Genomic DNA, 22,007 nt, shown 5'->3' with positions numbered 1-22,007 from the left:
CCGGGCGGCTGGTTCGTGGAGTTTGGCCGAAAAAGCTTTGTGCCTAGGGAGGAGCAGGAAGCCAGGCCTGGGTGGGGCCAGCACAGAGGGTACAGGTCGGGCCAGGGGGAGGTAGGCTGGGCCCCAGAGGAGATGACGCAGGGCTTCAGGCTTTTCCCAGCCCCCACCATTCCAGCCTGGGGGCCTGAGAGCTGACCTGAACCCTTGTCCCCCCCCACGCCCTCCATTCCCCAAAGTTGACATCAACCCCACCGGGGCAGTTGGCATCTGGCAGAGCGCAGCAAACTCGGATGTCCTGTCTAGGCCCTCCACCTCCACTTTGCTGGAATCCCTCCCTCCGCGGGATCCAGGAGTCTGGCCTCCCACTCTGGTCCTCCAGGAATCCTGGAATCCCCTCCCTCCTGGACCATTTTGCTCCATCAGCTGTTCCTGCAGGAAGGGAGCCCGGCTCAGACTCGCCTCTCTTCCCGAGCCTTTTGTTTGCTGGGTCTGCAGGAAATTGCAGGGGCGGTGGCCCAGGGCTCATCTGCCCCTGGGGCCTGGGGGAGGAGGTCCGGATCCACCAGACTTAATCCTGGGGAGCATGCGGCGGGGGTGGGGAGGGTGGGTCGCCAGGGAATTCCCATTGAGGGCCTGAAATCGGAGTGGGACCCCTGCGGGCTGCATTGGACGTACTCGTTCCCAAGGGGCGGTTCCAGGGTGTTCGGAGGTGCCCAGACCTGGAGGCTGGACCGACATTCTGAGGTCACTTAATAGGCTGACCCCAGAGGCTGCACGAGAGAAAAACCCTCATGTTGAATCCCAGAACCTCGTCCTACACGCCTCGGATGCCGGGGATCCCGCGGCGGAGACGCAGCAAGCAGGTCACACCAAGCACCCCCGAGAATGAACGAATTCCTTTCTCCTTAAAAAATGGTGGGGAGGAGGACCCGCACGTAGCCCCAGAATTCGCGCCGTCCCAGGACGCAACCGCAGAGCTAGGCTGGGCGGGGACGCTCTAGCCGGCCGGCGCCCTCTCGTTGGTTGCCCTCTCTCTGAGGCCACCCCCGGCGCAGCCATCTTCCCTTCCCGGCGGGCGGGGCGGGGCCGCTGCAGTCACGTGAGGAGCTCCGCCGCCCCCCTCCCCCCCCAGCGCCCCTACCCTCCCGCCTTCTCCGAGCTGGGGAATGTAGAAGCAGCTGAGCTCCAGCGGCGAGGAAAACAAGTTCTTGTTTCGTGGAGCTTAAGTTTCTACTGGGACTAGGCAGTGAACGAGATAAACAACTGTATGACATAGATGGTGTCAACCCTATGGAGAAAAAAGAATATGGAAGGGGCAGGGGGTGGAGGGTGTGGTTCCGTTGAAACGGGACCGGTGGAGGAGATTTCACTAAGTCAATATTTGCGTCGAGCACACAACGGAAGCTCATGCTTTGCGGGCCACAGCCCGTTACTGGAGGAGGTTGGGGCTAGGAGATGAGGAGGGGTGAGGGTGGGATGCAGATTGGGGCTGGGCGGGGGCGGGAGGAGTAGAGCGGCCCTGTGATATATAGACAACCCTGGGTCCCTTCGGAGCAAAGGAAACCCTGTCAACAGTTGAACTCAGGCAACGGGCATAAACTGTCTTCTGTAGTTGGGACTGTAGTTGAGGAATCATGAGGTAACTGTAGTCATCCTAATTACTGAGGGTTTTTGGCTTTTCCAATGAAAAAATGGGAAGCTGTTGAAGAGTTTTTCTTTCTTCCTTTTTTTTTTTTTTTTATTTATGATAGTCACAGAGAGAGAGAGAGAGAGAGAGAGAGAGAGAGGGGCAGAGACACAGGCGGAGGGAGAAGCAGGCTCCATGCACCGGGAGCCTGATGTGGGATTCGATCCCGGGTCTCCAGGATCGCGCCCTGAGCCAAAGGCAGGCGCCAAACCGCTGCGCCACCCAGGGATCCCCTTCTTTCTTAAATATTTTATTTATTTATTCATGAGAGACATAGAGAGAGAGAGGCAGAGACACAGGCAGAGGGAGAAGCAGGCTCCATGCAGGGAGCCTGACATGGGACTCAATCCGGATCCTGGGTCTCTAGGATCATGCCCTGGGCGGAAGGCAGTGCTAAACCGCTGAGCCACCAGGGCTGCCCTGTTGGAGAGTTTTGAAAAAAGAAGCATCATGAACTGATTCTTGCTTTAATAGCATCATTTTTAACATTTTATTTTATTATTTATTTGTATTTTAGAGAGGGAGAGGTGGGGAGGGGCAGAGGGAAAGGGAGAGAGAGAGAATCCCAAGTAGGCTCCATGCCTAGTGTAGCGTACCAACATGGGGCTCAGTCCCGCAACCCTGAGATCATGACCTGAGCTGAAATCAAGAGTCTGAGCTTAACCGACTGAGCCACCAAGGTGCCTCAAGACTTTAAGTAATCTGGGAAGCCCTGGTGGCTCAGTGGTTTAGTGCTGCCTTCAGCCCGCGTTGTGATCCTGGTTACCCAGGATGGAGTTCCGCGTTGGGCTCCCTGCATGGAGCCGCTTCTCCTTCTGCCTGTGTCTCTGCCTCTCTCTCTGTGTGTCTGTCATAAATAAAGTCTTTAAAAAAAAAAAGTTTTTAAGTAATCTCACACTGATGTGGGGCTCAAACTTAACCCTGAGATCAAGAGTCACATGCTGTACTGACTGGCACCAGGCATCCCTTAATAGCATCCTTCTAACTCCTCTATTGAGGGTAGACTTCAGGGACAAAGACAGTAGCATGAAACCAGTTAGGGGGCTGTTGTCATAATGCAGGTAAGAGACAGTGGTAGCTTGGACTAGGGTGATAAGATGTGGTTAGACACTGACATATATATATATATATAAATGAAGATTTTATTTATTCATGAGAGGCACACAGAGAAAGGCAGAGGCATAGGCAGAGGGAAGCAGGCTCTCTGAGAAGAACCCGATGTGGGACTTGATCCCAGGGCCCTGGGATCACAACCTGAACCAAAGGCAGACACTTCACCTCTGAGCCACCCAGATGCCCAGACACTGCCTATATTTTAAAAGGAGCAAAAAGAATTGCTAATGGGTTGGATGTGGGGTGCAAGAGAGGGTATTTCATGCATAACTCCAAGGTTTTTTTTACCTAAGGAAAGGAAAAGGTAGGAAGACCACCAAAGGAGTAGGTTGCAGGAGTAAGTTTAGGTGTTTGATTTTGGACATACTAACTTTGAGCTGCCTGTTTGAAGTCTAAGCAGAGATGTTAATATGTTGTTGGACATACAGTGTGGAGCTCAGATCTGGGCTGGAGATACACCCTTGGGGCACCATCATAGAGATGGTGTTTAAGACTATGAGATTGGAAGAGATCACCAAGGGAGTGGGTGTAAATGGTGAAAAGAAGTCTAAGAACTGGGGCGCCCAGATGACTCAGTTGGTTGTCTGCCTTGGGCTCAGGTCATGATCCTGATCATGGGATCCTGGGATTGAGCCCTGCATCAGGCTCCCTGATCAGCGGGGTGGGATGTCTGCTTCTTCCCCTTGCTCTGCCCCTATATCTCTCAAATAAATAAAATCTTAAAAAAAAAAAAAAAGGAAAGAAAGAAAGAAAAAAGAAGTCTAAGGACTGATCTTCCAGTCTTCTGTGGAGCCTCCAGTCCACAGTGGCATCTTGGCTGTTTCTCCAACATCTAGGGGTGCTTCATAGTTAAGATGAGAGATGTGAAAGCAAAAGAGACTGAGAAGGGGGAAATCCATGAGTGTGGTCTCCTAGAAGACGTGCAGAAAGTGGTGGAGGAAAAAGTAGTAATGCAGGCATTCTTCAAAGATATCACAGGTTTAGTTCCAGACCACCACAATAAAGTGAATATTGCAATAAAACCTGTCAAATGATTTTTTTGGTTCCCACTGCACATAAAAGTCATTTATACACTGTACTATAGTCTATTTTTTATTTTTATTTTTTTAATATTTTATTTATTCATGAGAGACACACAGAGAGAGGCAGAGACACAGGCAGAGGGAGAAGCAGGCTCCACACAGGGAGCCCGATGTGGGACTCCATCCCAGGACTCCAACATGACGCCCCGGGCTGAAGGCAGGCACCAAACCGCTGAGCCACCCAGGGATCCCCTCTATTTTTTTTTTTAAGATTTTATTTATTTATTCATGAGAGACACAGAGAGAGGCAGAGACACAGGTAGAGAGAGAAGCAGGCTCCATGCAGGGAGCCCGATGTGGGACTCTATCCCAGGACTCCAGGATCATGTCCTGGGCTGAAGGCAGATGCTTAACCGCTGAGCCACTCAGGCATCCCTATAGTCTATTAAGTGTACAACATCATTATGTCTAAAAACCATATACATACCTTTATCAAAAAATACTTTATTGTTTAAAAATGCTAACTACCTGGGATGCCTGGGTGGTTCAGTCGGTTAAGCATCTGACTTCAGCTCAGGTCATGATTTTGGGATTCTGGGATCTAGACTAGGTCAGTCTCCATGCTCAGCAGGGAATATGCTTCTTCTTTGCCCTTGCTCCCCCCAACCCCCACCTTGTGCATCCTCTCTTCCTCCCCTCAAATAAATAAAATCTTAAAAAAAAAATGCTAACCATCTGGGCTTTCAGTGAGTTGTAATCACTAATCACAGATCACCATAACAAATATAAAAATGGAAAAGTTTGAAATACTGCAAGAGTTATCAATATGTGACAAACACAAAGTGAGCAGATACTGTTGGGAAAAATGGTGCAAATAGACTTGCTCAATGCAGGGCTGCCACAAACCTTCAATGTATTAAAAAAAAAAAAAGCAGTATCTGTGAAATGCAATCAAGTGAAGGGCAATAAAATACATCAAATGATGTTGGTTTAGTAAAGTGAGGACTAAGCATCGACCCTTGGATTGACTGAATGGAAGTCACTGGTGACTTGATGAGTAGTTTCATTTTTGCTGAGAGGCAAAAGCCTAAGTGTAGTTACTTAAGAAAGAAATGAGAGGAGGACTGGAAACAGCTAGTATACACAACTAGTATAAGAAGTTTTGCTATAAAAAAAAAAAAAAGAAGTTTTGCTATAGGGACACCTGGGTGGCTCAGTGGTTAAGTGTCTGCCTTCGGCTCAGGGCATGATCCCGGGGTCCTGGGATCAATTCCTGCATCAGGCTCCCCACCGGCAGCCTGCTTTTCCCTCTGCCTGTGTCTCTGCCTTTCTCTCTGTGTCTCTCATAAATAAATAAATAAAATATTAAAATGAAGTTTTGCTATAAAGAACCACAAAGAGGGCAGCCTGGGTGGCTCAGCGGTTTAGTGCCGCCTTCAGCCCAGGGCCTGATCCTGGAGACCAGGAATCGAGTCCCACATTGAGCTCCCTGCATGGAGCCTGCTTCTCCCTCTGCCTATGTCTCTGCCTTTCTCTCTCTGTGTGTCTCTCATGAATAAATAAATAAAATCTTAAAAAAAAAAACCACAAAGAGGGGCACCTAGGTGGCTTGGTGGGTTAAGTATCCAACTCTTTACTTCAGCTCAGGTTATGATCTCAGGATTGTGAGATAGAGCCCTGGGTCAGGTTCCACAAGGAGCCTGTGTAAGATTTATTCTCTCTCTCTTCCTTCCTCCCTCCACTGGGTTCCTGATTGCTCACACTCTCTCTCAAAACAAAGAAATGAAGCAATAATGGAAGGAGTATAGTGTATTCAAAAAATCTTTTATTTTTTCCTCCTTTTTAAGACAAGGAGGGGGAAAAGCATGTTTGTATTCTGATGGTAATGATCCAACGAAAAAGGAAAACCAGATGAAATGCGAAGTAGTAGCAGGTTGGCCTTAGCTGGGAGCATGGTCAATTCATCACTAATAACAAGAGGGCACAACCAACAGTAGGTGGGGGGATAGGAGCTTTTAGTTCCTTCTGATGGTTTCTGTTTTCTCACAGAATTGGGAAGTGAGATGGTGGGCTGAGAGTGAGAAGGAAACACAGAGGGTTGAACAGAGAGGTGAGAATTTCGGTCATCTAGGAGTGCAGGAGAGTGAATGGATTAGAGAAATCTCTGAATGCTGGACAGCATTAGGGCCTACTTGAGGTTCGTGAATTTGAGAGGAGCTCCTGTAGGTGGGTGTTTTCTTCAGCCACATTTAGCTGCTTTGGGCTGGCTAAGGGTAGACCAGGAGTTGCATTTACCGGGGCTGTGGTTCTGTCAGGAGGCTAATAAAGTGAGAGAGGGACAAGGGAGTGCTTTTCACTGACTGTGAACTTTAAGCTGGGTAAGAAGGGAAGTGAGGGCAGCTTGTGTGGCTCAGCGGTTTAGGCCGCCTTCAGCCCAGGGCGTTATCCTGGAGACCCCGGATCGAGTCCCAGAGTCCCATGTTGGGCTCCCTGCACGGAGCCTGCTTCTCCCTCTGCCTGTGTTTCTGCCTCTGTCTGTGTCTCTCATGAGTAAATAAAATCTTTTTTTTTTTTTTTTTAAGAAATCTATAGAAGGGAAGTGAGTGGGGGACAGTGGAAAGAGGGCAGATCAATGGATTGGGATCCAGTTCGGTGGAGGATTGTTGGGGTCAACTTTCCTTGACCAAACTTCAGTGAGGCTTCTCTGAGCCCTCTTTGGACTTGGCCTCAACCTTGGCCCACATCCTTGTTGGGCCTGCCTAGCCCGGTTTAGGGAGAACTTTCCCTACCCTTGATATCTGATCACCCTGGCCTAACTTCAGCAAGAATTCTGTCTGCTTAGTCTTGATGTTCCCTCTTAATAATTTTCCATCACTGACTCTCATTATGCTCATTGGCTATAAATCCCCAGGTTCCTTTGTTGTATTTGGAGTAGAGTCCCATCTCTCTCCCCTATTGGAATAGTCCTGAATAAAGTCTTCCTTACCATTTGAACAAGCGTCAGATTAATTTTTTTTCCCTTGGAAGGTACACCAGAAAAAGGGAACAGAAAGAGGGGCTGCAGTCATTTACTGGCAAGGACAGAGTCTGGGCATAACTATTGGGTACTGTGGAGGATAAGATCTGTGCCGATCTGTTCAAGCAAGTTCAAGCAACTGCTGCACCAGGATTTTGGATATTGAAATGGTATACAGATATTGACATCATCAAAAACTGTGACAGGATGGTGTGGGAAATATCCATGAGCCAAACTCTGTCGTGGGCAGCACAGATGACCACTGAAAATGCCACAGTTCAACTGCTCAAGAGACTTCTGCTTGGCAAAGCCACATTTGGGCTGCTTTGAGGCCATTTCTCTCCTAGGGGAATGTTGCAGATAATCTGACAGCCAAAGACCAGTGATAGTAAAAGCAGTGTTCATTTCCTGAGGCTCAAGTGACAGTGTAGCCATAAAGGACTATATTACAGTTAGAAACTGATTAAGGAAGATCTCCCAGCTTCAGTTTCCAAATGAAGCATCTACCTCAGAGTGCCTATGTATATATAATGTATGCAAATAACTTACCGTATGTTTCAGCATGGTTTTCTTTTTTCTTTTCTTTTTTTAAAGATTTTATTTATTCTGAGACACACACAGACAGAGACACAGGCAGAGGGAGGAGCAGGCTCCATGCAGGGAGCCTGACGTGGGACTCGATCTTGGGGCCCCAGGGTCAGGCCCCAGGCTGAAGGCAGTGCTAAACTGCTGAGCCACCAGGCTGCCCCTGTTTTCTTTTTTAAAAATATTTTATTTATTTATTCATGAGAGACACAGAGAGAGAAAGAGAGACGCAGGGACACAGGCAGAGGGAGAGGCAGGCTCCCTGCGGGATTTGATCCTGGGACCAGGATCATGCCCTGGGCCGAAGGCAGGCTTAAAACCACTAAGGCACCCAGGGATCCCCCAGCGTTGTTTTCAAGCGCCAGTTAGTTCATGGAACCCTCTCATAGCAACCTTTTGCAGGGTTCTAGTTAATCCCCATTCTACAGATGAGGAAAGGTTGCCAGGTGGTGCTAATGTTGGTGGTACCTATAAAGAGTGAGAAGGGGAATCCCATCTCCCAAAGTTCACAAGTCCCGTCATCTCTGCTAGAGGGGACAACGCCACGCAGGGAGGCCCGAAGGCAGCGGGAGGACACTGCGGACCGACGGTGGCCTGCGCAGTCCGGGCTCTCCGGGATCAGCGGCCGATGGCTCCCTCCGATGGCGGACGCCGAGAGCGCAGCCGGTGCAAGGGACCGGGCGTGAGGGGCGGGCCTCCGTGGTGAGAGGGCTGAGGCCGGTACCCTAGAGACATTCCCGGGTTCGAGAGGCTGGAGGAATAGGATTCCGGAAGGCGACAAGCGACGTGGCTCCATGTTCCCGGCGACGCACCTGGGCCAGGTGTCACGGCCCCGCCCACCTGCCGTTGCCTTCTGCGGTCACCGCACGCCCCTTTCAGTGGCGGCTCCTCTCGGCACCTCCCCGAGCTCGGGAGCTGGTTGGCACCGGGGTGATGGGCCCCTTAGGAGCCGTGGCCTACACGGTGGGCTCAGGGGCGACCCAGGGGCGCATCCCCGGCGCACGTGGAGCGGGAGCCCGAGCCGCGCCGGCCCGGGGAGCCCAAACTGGGAGGAGCTTCCTGGGCGCGCCCACGGGGCGGGGCTGGGCCCGGGGACCAATGGGGCGCGTGGGCTGGGGGGGGCGGACTCCGGGCCTGGCATCCCGGTAGCTGCAGCTGGCTTTTCCGGCACCCGCGCCCCCTCGGCAGATAGCGGACCCCCTCCGGCTCTCGGGGATCGCCCCCGGGCGGCTGAGTCCTCTGGGTGGGTGAGTGAGCGCCCTGCCGCACCCGGGCTGTGGGGATGCGCCTGGCCGGAGAGAAGCGGATCTCGGCCCCCTCCAACCCGCCCCGGGAGAAAGTGGGCAGGCACCGGTGGGGGGGGGGGGAGGACCCACCTTGTGTTGCTGGCCTGTGTCTTTGTTTTAGTAGTCGAGGGGTGTGTTTGGGTTGGTCGAGATTGGAGGGCGTCTCGTGTGAGTGGGAGGAATCTGGTGAGGCTGGGGGGAGAGGGGCTGGTTTGAAATGGACTGAGGGAGAGGATTGATGGAGGGCAGGGCTTTGGAAGATTTGGAAATTTCGCGTTGCCTTGGGTGAGGTGATCGCTTGGGGGAGGTGGGAAGGGGACAGCTCAGGACTCCGAAGGAGGAGGTAAGGAGGGTTTCCTGCCCGGAACTCACTTCCCTTTTTGGGGGATTTGTTTTCCTCTTGCAGGGCTAGTTGAAAAGGGAGAGTATCTTTGCCTCTTCCGAAAGCCATTGCCATCCCTAGTCGCAGGGACATGGGGGGATGGGGTGGTCCCCAGGAGCTGGGAGGGGACTTGGTACCCAAATGCTAAGAGTGTGGAGTCTGTCATGGTCCAGGGAAGTGGCAAGGACCAGTCTGTCCCTCAGGAACTCTGAGTTGCAGCTCTCCCTTTTGGGGAAGTTTTCAGGTGTTTGGTTAGAGATGTTTTGAGAGGCTCCATGGAGATGCTTTCCATTAAGCAAAGTGTCTTCTGCAGGCCTCAAGACCCATTGGTGGCTTCTGCGTGCTCTCTGCCATGGCCAGCGAGAACTCTCCCCTGCTGGCCTACCGGCTCCTGGGAGATGAAGGGGTTGCCTTCTCTGCCAATGGGGGCGGGGGCGCTGGAGGGGCATCGGCCCGGAAGCTCTCCACCTTCCTGGGTGTGGTGGTGCCCACTGTCCTGTCCATGTTCAGTATAGTTGTCTTTTTGAGGATTGGTGAGTGGGGTGGTGGAGCTTCCTCAGGGGTACAGTGGAGTGGGGGAGGGGTGGGACTGGAATGAGGTGGGGGGAAGGGTCCTGGGAGAAGTGGGTGGATGAAGGGCTTGGGGAGAGGGCTCCCCATGGCCTTGTGTTTAGCTCTGGCCCTGCAGGTAGCTGATGACCAGTGTGGTGCAGGGATGCATGAGCCACCCTCTGATCTGCTTTGCCACTCCTGTCCCAGGGTTCGTGGTGGGCCATGCTGGGCTGCTACAGGCTTTGGCCATGCTCCTGGTTGCCTACTTCATCCTGGCGCTCACCGTCCTCTCTGTTTGTGCCATCGCCACCAACGGAGCTGTGCGGGGGGGTGGAGCCTACTGTATCCTCCAACACTGATGGACTGGGGTCTGGTCTCTTCTGCCTGGTAGGGAGGAGGAGGGGCAGGGGCAGGGCAGAGGGAGGCAAGTTCTAATGAATGTTCAGCAGGCAGGCTGATATGAGGAAGGTGACCAACTTGGCCTTACGTTTGTTAGTGCTAGTCTCCTGTCCACCAGGTGTCTTCCCAACTGTCATTTTGGTTCTCCCAACAGTCTTGTCAGTTAGGTAGTTCATTTTAACAGAAGAGGAACCTGGAGCTCAAGAGTATTAGTGACTTGTGTAGAGCCACGTGGTTTGGGAACAGCTGCGCTAGGCCAGCTTGACACGGGGGACAGTCCTGATGAAGTCCTCTCCCTGGGGGAGACAGGGCTGCAGAGTGCTTTGTGCCCAAACCCTTCGTCCTGCTCCATTTCACTCTCTTTTCCCTTAACACTCACCCCCTGCTTCCACTTGTAGTCATGATCAGCCGGACCCTGGGGCCTGAGGTTGGGGGCAGCATCGGCCTCATGTTCTACCTGGCTAACGTCTGTGGCTGTGCCGTCTCCCTGCTGGGGCTGGTGGAAGCTGTGCTCGATGTCTTCGGGGCTGGTCTGTGCTCCAGGCGGCTCTGCGGGTTTGCAGGGTCCAGGGATCCTGGGATCATGAGGGAGAGAGCCCTCTTTAGAAGAAAGGCAAAGTGGTCCATGAGCTTTCTTGAGTTCCTCCTGTGATTCCAGTCTCATGTGGACATCTGAAAAGATTGTCCTGGCTCAGAGGCAGCTTACCATCTGGTTGGGGAGGCCACACTAAGACGCCTAAAGTCAACAGAGCGAGATTGGTGGTATCCACCAGGGAGGGGTAGGATGCTGGGGGTACAGTTGAGTTGGGGAGTGGGAGAGATAGCCTCTGAGGACAGTGGGGCCAAAGAGGGGGTTTGTTCCTGCTTTGATTCATGGTTGGGATCCCTCCAGGGGGTCTGGTCTTTTTTTTTTGTGGGGGGGGTCTGGTCTTCTAAGTCTCTTCCTTCTTCTTTGTAGACTCCTCACCGTCCAGTGGGCTTCAGGTCCTGCCTCAGGGCTACGGTTGGAGCCTGCTCTACGGCTCCCTGCTGCTGGGCCTTGTGGGTGGGGTCTGCACACTGGGGGCTGGACTCTATGCCCGTGCCTCCTTCCTCACGTTCCTGCTGGTTTCTGGATCCCTGGCCTCGGTGCTGGTCAGCTTTGTGGCTGTGGGGCCCAGGAGCATCCCCTTGGCCCCTCGGCCTAGCCCCAATGGCTCCACCCCACAGCCCCAGGTCGGCCACTTCACTGGCTTCAACAGCAGCACTCTGAAGGCCAACTTGGGTGGTGAGCTGGGCACAAGGGTGACAGGGTTCTTGGGGTAAGGGGTAAGCCTGTGTGTGGGCCAGGCCCTTGGGATCCCCAGATGAGAACAGATATCAGAGAGAATCAGGGGCAGAAGGTCAGATCTCAGAACAGTACAGGTTATTTAAGATCTGGATAGTGTGTTTGGCCCAGTAGAGCGCCAGAGTGACCACGAGATGGTTCCTGCCTTAGAGGAACTTTTTTAGCTGGAGAGATAAAACGGACATTCAGGAAATAATTAAATAGCACAATAAGACCGAGAATGATGCAAGTGGATGAGAATCAGGCGAGGAGTTGGGAGGAGGGAGGTCTGAGTATGTGCTGGAGGTGGCAGGAGGTAGGTTGGGGAATTCAAATAGGAGTGAGAGGGAAGGTATCTCAGGTAGGAGCAAGGGTGAAAGCTGGGAGGGAAGAATGAAGAGAATGGGAGCTAGAGGGGGGTAGAGAAGGAGGTGATGAGGCCAGCTGAGCCAGGGCCAGTGGTGGGTTGGAGCCAGGGTCTTGGGGAGGGCAGTGGGGGAGGCATGGGGGTTTGGGGCATATGAGGACAGGGTGGCAGGGCCCAGATGCCCGAATCCCTATGAGTGATACCAATGCCCTCTCCTCCTTGGGAACTATCCCTCAGCTGGCTACGCCAAGGACTACACCACGGGGGCCATGATGACCTTTGCCAGCGTCTTTGCCGTTCTCTTTAATGGCTGCACAGGCATCATGGCGGGGGCGAACATGTCAGGTGAGAGTCCCTGCCTGACGATGCCTGGGCCTGTGGGGTGGCCACCCCGTGCCCCTGTGGGAGTGCTCAGGACTCCAGGATGTAGGGATGGTGGGGGGCTGACATCTGCCCTTCTGTTCCTCTCCCTCCAGGGGAGCTGAAGGACCCCAGCCGGGCCATTCCTCTGGGCACCATTATCGCCGTCACCTACACCTTCTTCATCTACACCCTGCTTTTTTTCCTCTCCAGCTTCACCTGTGACAGGTGCCTGGGGAGGGGCCAGCCAGGTGCTCGAGGGGGTGGAGTGGGGCTGCAGAATGAGGCTGCCACACTTGAATCACCTAGGGCAGCAAAAGCTGGGGGGCAGGAACCCCAATTGTCAGGGTGCAGACTGTTTTTCCCACTGGGAGAGAGAAGGAGCGGCCACCGCCACTGATGGTGACAGCTGCCTAAATGCTGGTAGCAGGCCCGTGGCCAGTATTTGCTGTGTCCCTTGGACTGTTGTAAGTGCTTGGCTTGGGGGTGGAGGATGGCTCTCTAATCATTCGGTATTTCCATAAATATTTGGTTTCTTGTGCTGATACTGTTAGGAACATCCACCACGTGATTAAACCCAAAGTAGCCCAATGATAACCAGCAAATACCATGTCTTTCCCTCTGGGCACACATGATTTGGTACAATGGGCTTTGAGATCAGGGCTGGGTCAGTTGAGAATACCCAGCTCTTCACGTAGAGTCAGCGCTTTTCTCACAGAGGCCCTGGGATGGATGCACATGTTATCCTGTCCTCCTCTCCCTCCCTCCAGGACTTTGCTGCAGGAGGACTACGGGTTCTTTCGTGCCATCAGCCTGTGGCCTCCACTGGTGCTGATTGGTATCTATGCCACATCGCTCTCAGCCTCCATGAGCTCCCTCATCGGGGCCTCCCGCATCCTCCACGCTCTGGCTCAGGATGACCTCTTTGGTACGCTGTCACTTCCTCCTTGACCTGCTCTGAGCTCCCACATGTGCTACCCACCCCCCCCCATGTCTGTCTCAGTTTCCATTTCGTCCAGGCTGATGTGTCTGTCACATTTCTATTTGCACAGGAGTAATCTTGGCGCCAGCCAAGGTTGTGTCTCGGACAGGGAACCCGTGGGGGGCTGTGCTCTATTCTTGGGGCCTGGTACAGGTAAGCCTTCCTTTCAAGCTGTGCTTCTCCTTCCTCTAAGCCCCTCCTGGTTCTGCTCCCAGGACCAGGAGGGGCTTGGGGGTGGGCTGGGAGAATGAACGAAGAGGCAGGATGCATTGGCCTTGAGGAGGGGATGCATGAATGCCCAGACTCTTGGTCCACGTCTAGCTGGTACTCTTGGCTGGGAAGCTGAATACACTGGCTGCTGTGGTCACTGTCTTCTACTTGGTGGCCTACGCTGCGGTGGACCTGTCCTGCCTAAGCCTGGAGTGGGCCTCGGCCCCCAACTTCCGGTGAGAGGAGAAGATGCCTGTGTCCCTGCAGACAGAGGGAGGAGTGGGATGGACTCTGTACGGGGGTGGAGGTTGGAGATGGAGTGGAGTGGCAGGCCCTGAGCACCCTTCCTTCTCTCCCCCGCCCCCAGCCCCACCTTCAGCCTGTTCTCCTGGCACACCTGCTTGCTGGGGGTGGCCTCCTGTCTGCTCATGATGTTTCTCATCAGCCCTGGGGCTGCCGGCGGCTCCCTGCTTCTCATGGGCCTGCTTTCTGCCCTGCTCACAGCTCGAGGAGGCCCCAGCAGCTGGGGCTACGTCAGCCAGGCCTTGCTTTTCCACCAGGTTGGGGGCCTTGGGAAAGGGAGTGGGGAGGAGCCAGTTTGGGAACACCCCTCTCCCCCAAGTCGGCCTCCTTTTGCCTTGGCTAGAGTCAGGGTTTTTGTATGAGAGGTAGTGAGTGGGGGCTGCCCCCTTGAGCCCTTCTTTTCCATGCCTCACCCCTGCCCTCAGGTGCGAAAGTACCTGCTCCGGCTGGATGTCCGAAAGGAGCATGTGAAGTTCTGGAGGCCCCAGCTGCTGCTTCTGGTGGGGAACCCCCGGGGTGCCCTGCCTCTGCTGCGGCTGGCCAACCAGCTCAAGAAAGGGGGCCTCTATGTACTGGGCCATGTCACCCTGGGAGACCTTGGTGAGTCGCCCTCTGTCCCCCCACCACCCCCAGCTTCCTTTGTCTTTCGTCTCAGATGCTCTTGGTATTCTTTGGGTCCAGAGGCCTCATGTTTCTTCCCCAGTGATGCATCCAATCTTCCCAGACCTTTTTCTTTGGCCTGTTCGGGATTTGGATTCCAGGAGGTAGTACATGGGTTTGGCTTACATCTGCTGCATCCCGTCTCTGCAGACTGCCTGCCCTCAGACCCTGTGCAACCCCAGTATGGGGCATGGCTGAGCCTGGTGGACAGAGCCCAAGTAAAGGCCTTTGTGGACCTCACCCTCTCACCATCTGTACGCCAGGGGGCTCAGCATCTGTTGCGGATCTCTGGCCTTGGTGAGCTACCCCTCCCTGGGTCCCCTTGGCCCCCTCTGTGGCCCCTTTCAATCTCTGGTACCATCCCCCTGGAGAGTAAACCACAGATTGGAAAGCCCAAAAGGAACTCAGGGTCTAGTGCAGATAAGATGCCGTGCTCAAGTTCAAAGATAACAGATAGTGAGTGATAGTCTTGGAGGAGATGCTTAAGGACTGGAGATGGGTGCCATGGACACTGTTGTTGTTGTTTTTTTTTTTCCTGACCCCAGAATTAGAGTATAAGCTCTGAAGAACATGTTGTATTTCTGGGGACAATGGGAGAATTATTTGAGGCTCGGGGATTGCTCTATCACATCTAGGGCAGATGATTTCTAGCCATCCGACTTCAAGACCACTATGCACTGATGTGGCTCTTGACAAGATGGTATCTCAGCTGGGGCTTGGAAAGGGCAGAGAAGGAAGGCGTGGTGTGACATGGCCTCCGGAGACCGCAGAGGATGCAGAGGGTGTGTGGGGCCAACACTTTCTGAGTGAGTGGGATTCCCTGCCTTATTACTCTGCCTCAGTGCCAAGGCCTCCAGCCGCAAACCCCAGCCTCCTGCAAATCCGTGCTGGGCTGCCACCTTCTTTCTCAGTCCCAGGCAGGTGACAGTTCCCTCCCTGAGTACGTGATTCCTTCTCTGTTCAGATCTGGCTAAGGTTCAAGTGTTGGACAATATTCTGTTCAGAGTAAACCAGAACCCTGGATGATGCTCAGGAAGGGGTGACTAGTTTAATTTGCAAGATCTGCTGGAGTTCCCACCTGCAGGGGTGTTCTAATAAGTCAGGCATTATTAGATAGACTCTGAAGCATCTGAGACCCCGGTCTCTTGTCAGACCCACCTTTTGTGGGGGAAGCTGTGCCAAGAGACCACGACTTCAAAAAAAAAAAAAAGAAAGAAAAAAAAAGAGACCACGACTTCTACCACATTTATCCCGAGGAGAAATGATTCAAATGAAAGGAAAGGATTTCCTCTAAATAGTAAGTCCTCTTGGAGTGCAGAACTTGATTTATTGGTGGATTTTGAGCAACCCATTCGTTTTACGAGAAAAAGCCTTAGGCAGGATCTCAGAGTCTTTCTGTAAACTCAGACCTGTTAAAGTGAGCCTGGGGGGCCAGTTATCCAATTTCACATTCAAAAATTTAAAAACCAGGAGCTGTCAGCAGGGACTTGGGGCATTGTGTTTGCTACACACACACACACACACACACACACACAGGCTCAGAGGCTCAGAGAATGGGCTCTGGTGATGGGCACACTGTGTTTACCTGTGGATCCCAGTATCTACCAGCTATGAGCCTTGGGGCAAGTGACTTCACTGCTTTGTGCTTCAGGTTGCTCATCCGTGAAAGGGGTGAGTAAAGAGTCTCTACCTCACAGTGTTGCTTTAAGGATCAGATGAGTTAAAACACAGTGCTTTCAACAGGACCTAGCTCTTGGTTAGTGTGCAGACCGTAGCTGTTTCTTCCCCAGGGACCATGCTTTGGACCCGCCATCATTAGGGCCCTGCAGTGGTAAGAACAGACCAGGCCAGTTCTCATCCTCCCCCAGCGGAGTCTGGGGTGCTGTTTCCCTGGGGGATGAGGCCACAAGCTTGACTATTGCTTGCTCAGGGGGTCTGGTCTACCAGTGGAGTCAGACCCTCATCTCCCATCATGAAAAAGAAAGGTGTGCTGCTAGAAGCTTGGGGTGGAGGCATCCTACTGCCATGGTCCAGAAGTGCTCATTAGTTAAGAAGAATTGCTCCTAAGGCAAACTTTGCGTTATGTTTAAGTGGGGGAAGATTAGTCATGCAGTTACAACAAATAAAAGTGTGCAAAAGCATTAAGGAAAACTAAAAATCATGCAAACGTGCAGCCTAGAGAGCCCAAGCACTGTACAAATGATGGCTGACATGTGTCGCTGTCAGCGTGTACAAGTGGGTGCGTATTCGTGTGGTATAAACTCAGCCTGTGAGTCTGATTCCTGTCTCTTCCCACCTCCCCCTCTCTGCTCCCAGGTGGCATGAAGCCCAACACTTTGGTCCTAGGTTTCTATGATGATGCTGCACCCCAGGACCACTTCCTGACAGACCCGGCTTTCTCCGAGGCTACTGATGGCACCCAGGAGGGTGGGTCCCCAGCCCTGAGCACTCTGTTTCCTCCACCCCGGGCTCCTGGGAGCCCCCGGGCTCTCAGCCCCCAGGACTATGTGGCCACAGTGGCAGATGCCCTCAAGATGAACAAGAATGTGGTTCTGGCCCGGGCCTGTGGGGCCCTGCCCCCAGAGCGGCTGAGCCGGGGTTCAGGGGGTACCTCTCAGCCACATCACGTGGATGTGTGGCCTCTCAACCTGCTGCGGCCCCGGGGTGGGCCTGGCTACGTGGATGTGTGTGGCCTTTTCCTGCTGCAGATGGCAACCATCTTGGGCATGGTGCCTGCTTGGCATAGCGCCCGGCTCCGGATCTTCTTGTGCCTGGGGCCTCGAGAGGCCCCCGGGGCGGCTGAGGGGCGGCTCCGGGCACTGCTGAGCCAGCTGAGGATCAGAGCCGAAGTACAGGAGGTGGTGTGGGGTGAGGGGGCTGGGGCTGGGGAGCCGGAGGAGGAGGAGGAGGAAGGAGACTTTGTGAATGGCAGGCGGGGAGATGCTGAGGCAGAGGCGCTGGCGTGCAGTGCTAACGCCCTGGTTCGGGCCCAGCAGGGGCGCAGTAGAGGAGGAGGGCCTGGTGGGCCTGAGGGTGGGGATGGCGAAGGTGGGCCTGCCACAGCCCTCACTTTCCTATACCTGCCTCGGCCGCCAGCCGATCCTGCCCGCTACACTCGCTACCTGGCGCTACTGGAGACTCTGACCCATGATCTGGGCCCCACGCTACTCATTCACGGAGTCACCCCCGTCACTTGCACTGATCTCTGATGCCCGGGGCCTGGAGCAGAGGTTGCCCAGGTCCAGTGACCTGCTTTGATTAGTGGATGCAGAAGGGAAGGGCAGCCTCCCGCCTGCTCCACATGTGGGGTGTGGAGCCCTGTGGAAGTACTAGGGGATCCTGGGCTGGGGCACCCCTCTGTCCCTGTGAGAGGGGCTTTAGTGCACTAATGCAGGGCAGCTGTGTCCCCACCACGCTGGGGGAGAAAGGCAGCAGCCCTCCCCACTGGCCTCCCTTCCTTCACCGGTGCCTTGATGGAGGCTGGGTCTCTGCTTTGACTCTCGGCTACCTCAGTCTCCCCTTGCCCAACAGACTCGCAGACCCCTGAGGTTGTGATGTTTTTGTTCTGTTTTATTTTTCTAACCGCTGAACGTGAATAAAAGACCAAAACACTATGGGCTGGCCTGGCTGAGCACTGCTAGGGGCGGTAGGTGGGGCGGGAAGAGAGAGATCTGGTTGGGGGAGTGTGGGAAAGAGCAGCGCTGGAGCGCGTCCCAGCGCCGAGGTGGCCATGTGCGGGACTTGGGGCGCCAGTCTGGGGGAACGAGTGAAACGGAGGCAGCCTTGGAAAGCTCTCCCTGCTGGCGGGAGGGGGCTGACTGGGGGAGGGACGGCAGTTTAGGGCCTAGGGGGCCACGTGACCCTCCCCCAGGAATGTGGTGACGTCATTGGGGGCGTGGCTGTCCCCAAAATTGGGGAGGAAGGGGAAAAAAAAAGGCCAGAAAAAGTTTCTTTCCTGGAGTTCCAAACGAGGTGTGGGACGGAAGAAGGGGTCAAGACCAGAGTCTTGGGGCTACGTGGGGCCTGACCGCTGTCTAGAGTCTCCTGATCCCGGCCATGTCGGGCCCCACCTGGCTCCCCCCAAGGCAGCTGGAGCCTGCAAGAGCCCCTCAGGGGAGAGCGCTCCCCCGAGGTGCCCCGGGGCCGCCGCCAGCCCATGGAGCAGGTAAGGCAGCCCCAGTGCCGCCAAGGAGGCCACTGGCCATTCTGAGCTCACCTTCGCCTTCTGGTTCCTGCCTCCTGCCCCTGGCTTGTCCCTGCCACCCCTTCCCTGAAGCCCTTCCGGCTTCCTGCTCTGCTCTGGGACTCCAAGTGTGGGGGGGGGGGGAGGGGAGAAGAGGGACCCATGAGGGCGGCCTCCATAAGTGTCACCCTCCCCTCCTTCCCCATCCCCACCTTGGCTCTCTTTTCCCTCACCCTAGCACATCAGCCCCACCCCAGGGTCAATTTTTGCCCCCTCCCATCTGAGCAGTGTTACCAGGCCCCCGGGGGACCAGATGATCGGGGGTTCCCCTGGGTGGGGTGCCATGGAGCACCCCAGCGCTCACAGGTGAGAATTGGAATTGGGGGTGGGTAGGAGGTGGGGGCATCCGGGGCAAGTGACTTGAATTCTCCCTGCTTTTTCTTCATCTCCAGGGGCTCCCCCCAGACAGGGGGGCCTTGCGTCCAGGAAGTCTGGATGCCGAGATAGATTCGCTGACCAGCATGCTGGCTGAGTTGGATGGAGGTCGTGGTCATGCCCCACGGCGGTCAGACCGGCAGGTGACTTCCCTGTCCCACCCCTGTTCCTTGTCTCCTGCCCTCTTCCACACTCCCTATCCTGGTCCTTTCCCTAGATTCTCAACCTGGTACCCTTCACCCTTGCCCCCATGTGTGATACATGCAGGAGTATCACATCTTACTAGATTGTCAGCCTCTTGAGTGCTTGTCAAAGACCAGCACTACTTTGGGGACACACACACACACACACACACACACACACGCGCGCGTGGGAGGGGCCCACAAGTGTGTGTCCTGGAATGGGCCTTCTCACTCCTGGTCTGTTTCTCCCCAGGCTTATGAGCCCCCTCAGCCCCATGCCTACCGCACAGGCTCAGGCTCCCTGAAGCCAAATGGAGGGGGTGTTCCTATTCCTCCCCAACAGCTCTCAGCGTCTCCCTATGGGGGCCCCACTCCAGCCTCCTATGCTACAGCCAGCACCCCCGCTGGCCCTGCCTTCCCTGTGCAAGTGAAGGTGGCACAACCAGTGAGAGGCTGTGGCCCTCCCAGGCGGGGGGCCTCTCAGGCCTCCGGGGCCCTCCCGGGCCCTCCCTTTCCTCTCCCAGGCCAAGGTGAAGTCTGGGGGGCTGGCTATAGGAGCCACCATGAGCCAGGGCCAGGGGTTAAAGAGGAAGCTGCAGGAGGAGGAAGAGGAGGCGCGTATGGGCCCCAGGTAAACCCTAAGTATTGGGATGTGGGGTCCTCATGGACAACTGGACACTGATTGGGTGGGGTGGGGGTGGTGTTTAATGTCCTGGTTGTCAGAGTCCTGGGGTGTTGGAGTTCTGGGTCCCAGGGATGTGGCGCTGGTCAGGAAATATAAGAGGGAGGTGCTGGAGCTGTACACTGGCTCCTGGAGGTGCACCCCTGGGCCCCGGGCTGAGACCTCGTCAGATGAGCTTTCTGGGTGGAACTGCCTGGTCCCCTTCAGGAAAGTCTGACAGCATAGGGAGCTGGAGGTGGGGCTGAACCCCTGACTCCCCCCTTTCAGGTCCCCCTGAACCAGCCTCCTGAGGAGGAGCTTGAGAGGCTGACGAAGAAACTGGTGCATGACATGAACCATCCTCCCACTGGGGAGTACTTTGGTGAGCTGACCTGAGGTGGGAAGGGGGGCAGGGGACTGGGGAGTCAAGGGGACAGCGAATCCACCTTCCATTCTGCATGCTGATTGACCCTGTCCCTCCCTGTCCCCAGGGCGGTGCGGCGGCTGTGGGGAAGATGTGGTTGGGGATGGGGCTGGCGTTGTGGCCCTGGACCGGGTCTTTCACGTTGGCTGCTTCGTGTGCTCTACATGCCGGGCCCAGCTTCGGGGCCAACATTTCTATGCTGTGGAGAGGAGGGCGTACTGTGAGAGCTGCTATGTGGTGAGTGGGTGTGCTGGGGGTAGCCTGGGTGCTGGAGTCTGTAGCAGGAGGCAGGAGGCTTCCATCTAAGGTGGAAACTAGATGTCTAAGCACACAAGAGGGTCAGAATTCAAAGGTGGGGGATGCCCGGGTGGCCCAGTGGTTGAGCATCTGCTTTCGGCTCAGGTGGTGATCCTGGAGCCCTGGATTGAGTCCCTGGATTGAGTCCCGTATTGGGTTCCCCACAGGGAGCCTGCTTCTCCCTCTGCCTATGTCTCTACCTCTCTCTGTGTGTTTCTCATGAATAAATAAATAAAGTCTTAAAGGAAAAAAGACCTCCAAGCTGGGGGACTAAACCGATGTGTAAGAAGGAAGGAATTAGGAAAGTAGTGAAATTACTGGCTGCTGGAGGGAAAGGACAACAGTTCCTTACAAATGTGAGACATTTATCTTGAGTTAAGGGAATATGTTAAATTCCCACACTGCTGCCCCTGTGAAGCAGCTGGTACAACTGTAGGAAACGGAAGTTGAGACTGGATCACTTCTGTAGGAAGCTACAGTGCTGGGACTTAGATCTGTTCAGGGCCACTTTTCACTGAATCCCTTGCAGGCTATAAAAACAGGTGGGGTAGGCCAGCAGGGTGCCTGCCAGCCACGGGCCTCCTCAGCCCCGAACTTGCCACCCTTCCTTTCTAATTTGCTAGGCCACCCTGGAGAAGTGCTCCACATGCTCCCAACCCATCCTGGACCGGATCCTGCGGGCCATGGGGAAAGCCTACCACCCTAGCTGCTTTACCTGTGTGGTGTGCCACCGTGGCCTCGACGGCATCCCTTTCACAGTGGATGCCACCAGCCAGATCCACTGCATTGAGGACTTCCACAGGTCAGACTGGGTCTCCCATCTTTCTCGAGACATCTGACCTTCCCCATCTTCTTCATTTCTCCTTTGTCCCAGTACCAGCTTCTCCAGTTTCCTACCCCTGACTTTGTCTTTCTTGTTACCGTCACTCTCTCTTGTGAGAGCCAAGACCATCCATCCCTCTGGCCTCTCCCGTACCTTGCATAGCCCACCTTCTCTGGGCTGCCCTGTTAGTCCCCTCTAACCCAGGGGCTTGACAGCCTCCGTTGTTCCCTTCCACCCCAGGAAGTTTGCCCCACGGTGCTCAGTGTGTGGTGGGGCCATCATGCCTGAGCCAGGGCAGGAGGAGACGGTACGAATTGTTGCTCTGGATCGCAGTTTTCACATTGGCTGTTACAAGTGTGAGGTCAGGGGGCCTGGGCAAGGGGAATGGGAGATTCTTGGGGTCTGGGGTGCTGGGAATGGTAGAACCCAGGGCTCTGGCCCTGATAGAAAGCTCTTGCTTCTGTCTTAACAGGAGTGTGGGCTGCTCCTCTCCTCCGAGGGCGAGTGTCAGGGCTGCTACCCGCTGGATGGGCACATCTTGTGCAAGGCGTGCAGTGCCTGGCGCATCCAGGAGCTCTCAGCCACCGTCACGACCGACTGCTGAGCCTTCCCAGAACCACCTGTTACGTTTCCCCTTCCCATCAACTACCCTCCCTGACATCTATCTTGACAACTGTGTCACCAAGTACTGTCTCTTCTTCCTCCAATCATGAAATAATAATCCCTCAAGAGTTTACAAAACACTTAAGTGTATTGTCTCATCTGATTCTCA

At 54.7% G+C, this 22,007-nt stretch overlaps 2 protein-coding genes across 6 annotated transcripts; both read left to right on the top strand.

Moving 5' to 3' along the window:
- Nucleotides 1-8,543: 8,543 nt before the first annotated feature.
- SLC12A9 (solute carrier family 12 member 9) lies at nt 8,544-17,844 on the top strand. Of its 3 annotated transcripts, none has more exons than XM_041748096.1 (14): nt 8,544-8,670; nt 9,405-9,624; nt 9,851-9,985; nt 10,441-10,572; nt 11,001-11,309; nt 11,953-12,060; nt 12,192-12,303; nt 12,846-13,003; nt 13,128-13,210; nt 13,379-13,503; nt 13,635-13,827; nt 13,996-14,170; nt 14,381-14,527; nt 16,547-17,844. In XM_041748096.1, exons 2-14 carry the CDS (start codon nt 9,444-9,446, stop codon nt 17,437-17,439), a joined length of 2,751 nt encoding a protein of 916 aa, XP_041604030.1. In that variant the 5' UTR covers nt 8,544-8,670; nt 9,405-9,443; the 3' UTR covers nt 17,440-17,844. The 3 variants fall into 3 exon arrangements, with proteins under 3 accessions (XP_041604030.1, XP_041604029.1, XP_041604031.1); XM_041748095.1 differs by having other exon boundaries at nt 8,553-8,666; XM_041748097.1 differs by lacking the exons at nt 8,544-8,670; nt 9,405-9,624 and having other exon boundaries at nt 9,940-10,030.
- A 126-nt stretch (nt 17,845-17,970) lies between these two features.
- On the top strand, nt 17,971-21,978 carry TRIP6 (thyroid hormone receptor interactor 6). Of its 3 annotated transcripts, none has more exons than XM_041748106.1 (9): nt 17,971-18,395; nt 18,702-18,779; nt 18,866-18,991; nt 19,284-19,661; nt 19,980-20,073; nt 20,183-20,352; nt 21,036-21,214; nt 21,476-21,596; nt 21,708-21,978. In XM_041748106.1, the coding sequence occupies exons 1-9, from the start codon at nt 18,387-18,389 to the stop codon at nt 21,837-21,839; spliced, it is 1,287 nt and encodes a 428-aa protein (XP_041604040.1). In that variant the 5' UTR covers nt 17,971-18,386; the 3' UTR covers nt 21,840-21,978. The 3 variants fall into 3 exon arrangements, with proteins under 3 accessions (XP_041604040.1, XP_041604039.1, XP_041604038.1); XM_041748105.1 differs by having other exon boundaries at nt 18,652-18,779; nt 19,374-19,661; XM_041748104.1 differs by having other exon boundaries at nt 18,652-18,779.
- The last annotated feature ends 29 nt before the right edge of the window (nt 21,979-22,007 follow it).

Source organism: Vulpes lagopus, chromosome 3 (assembly GCF_018345385.1).
Source record: "Vulpes lagopus strain Blue_001 chromosome 3, ASM1834538v1, whole genome shotgun sequence".
Taxonomy (NCBI): Eukaryota; Metazoa; Chordata; class Mammalia; order Carnivora; family Canidae; genus Vulpes; species Vulpes lagopus.
This window is presented reverse-complemented; position numbering and strand designations above follow the sequence as displayed.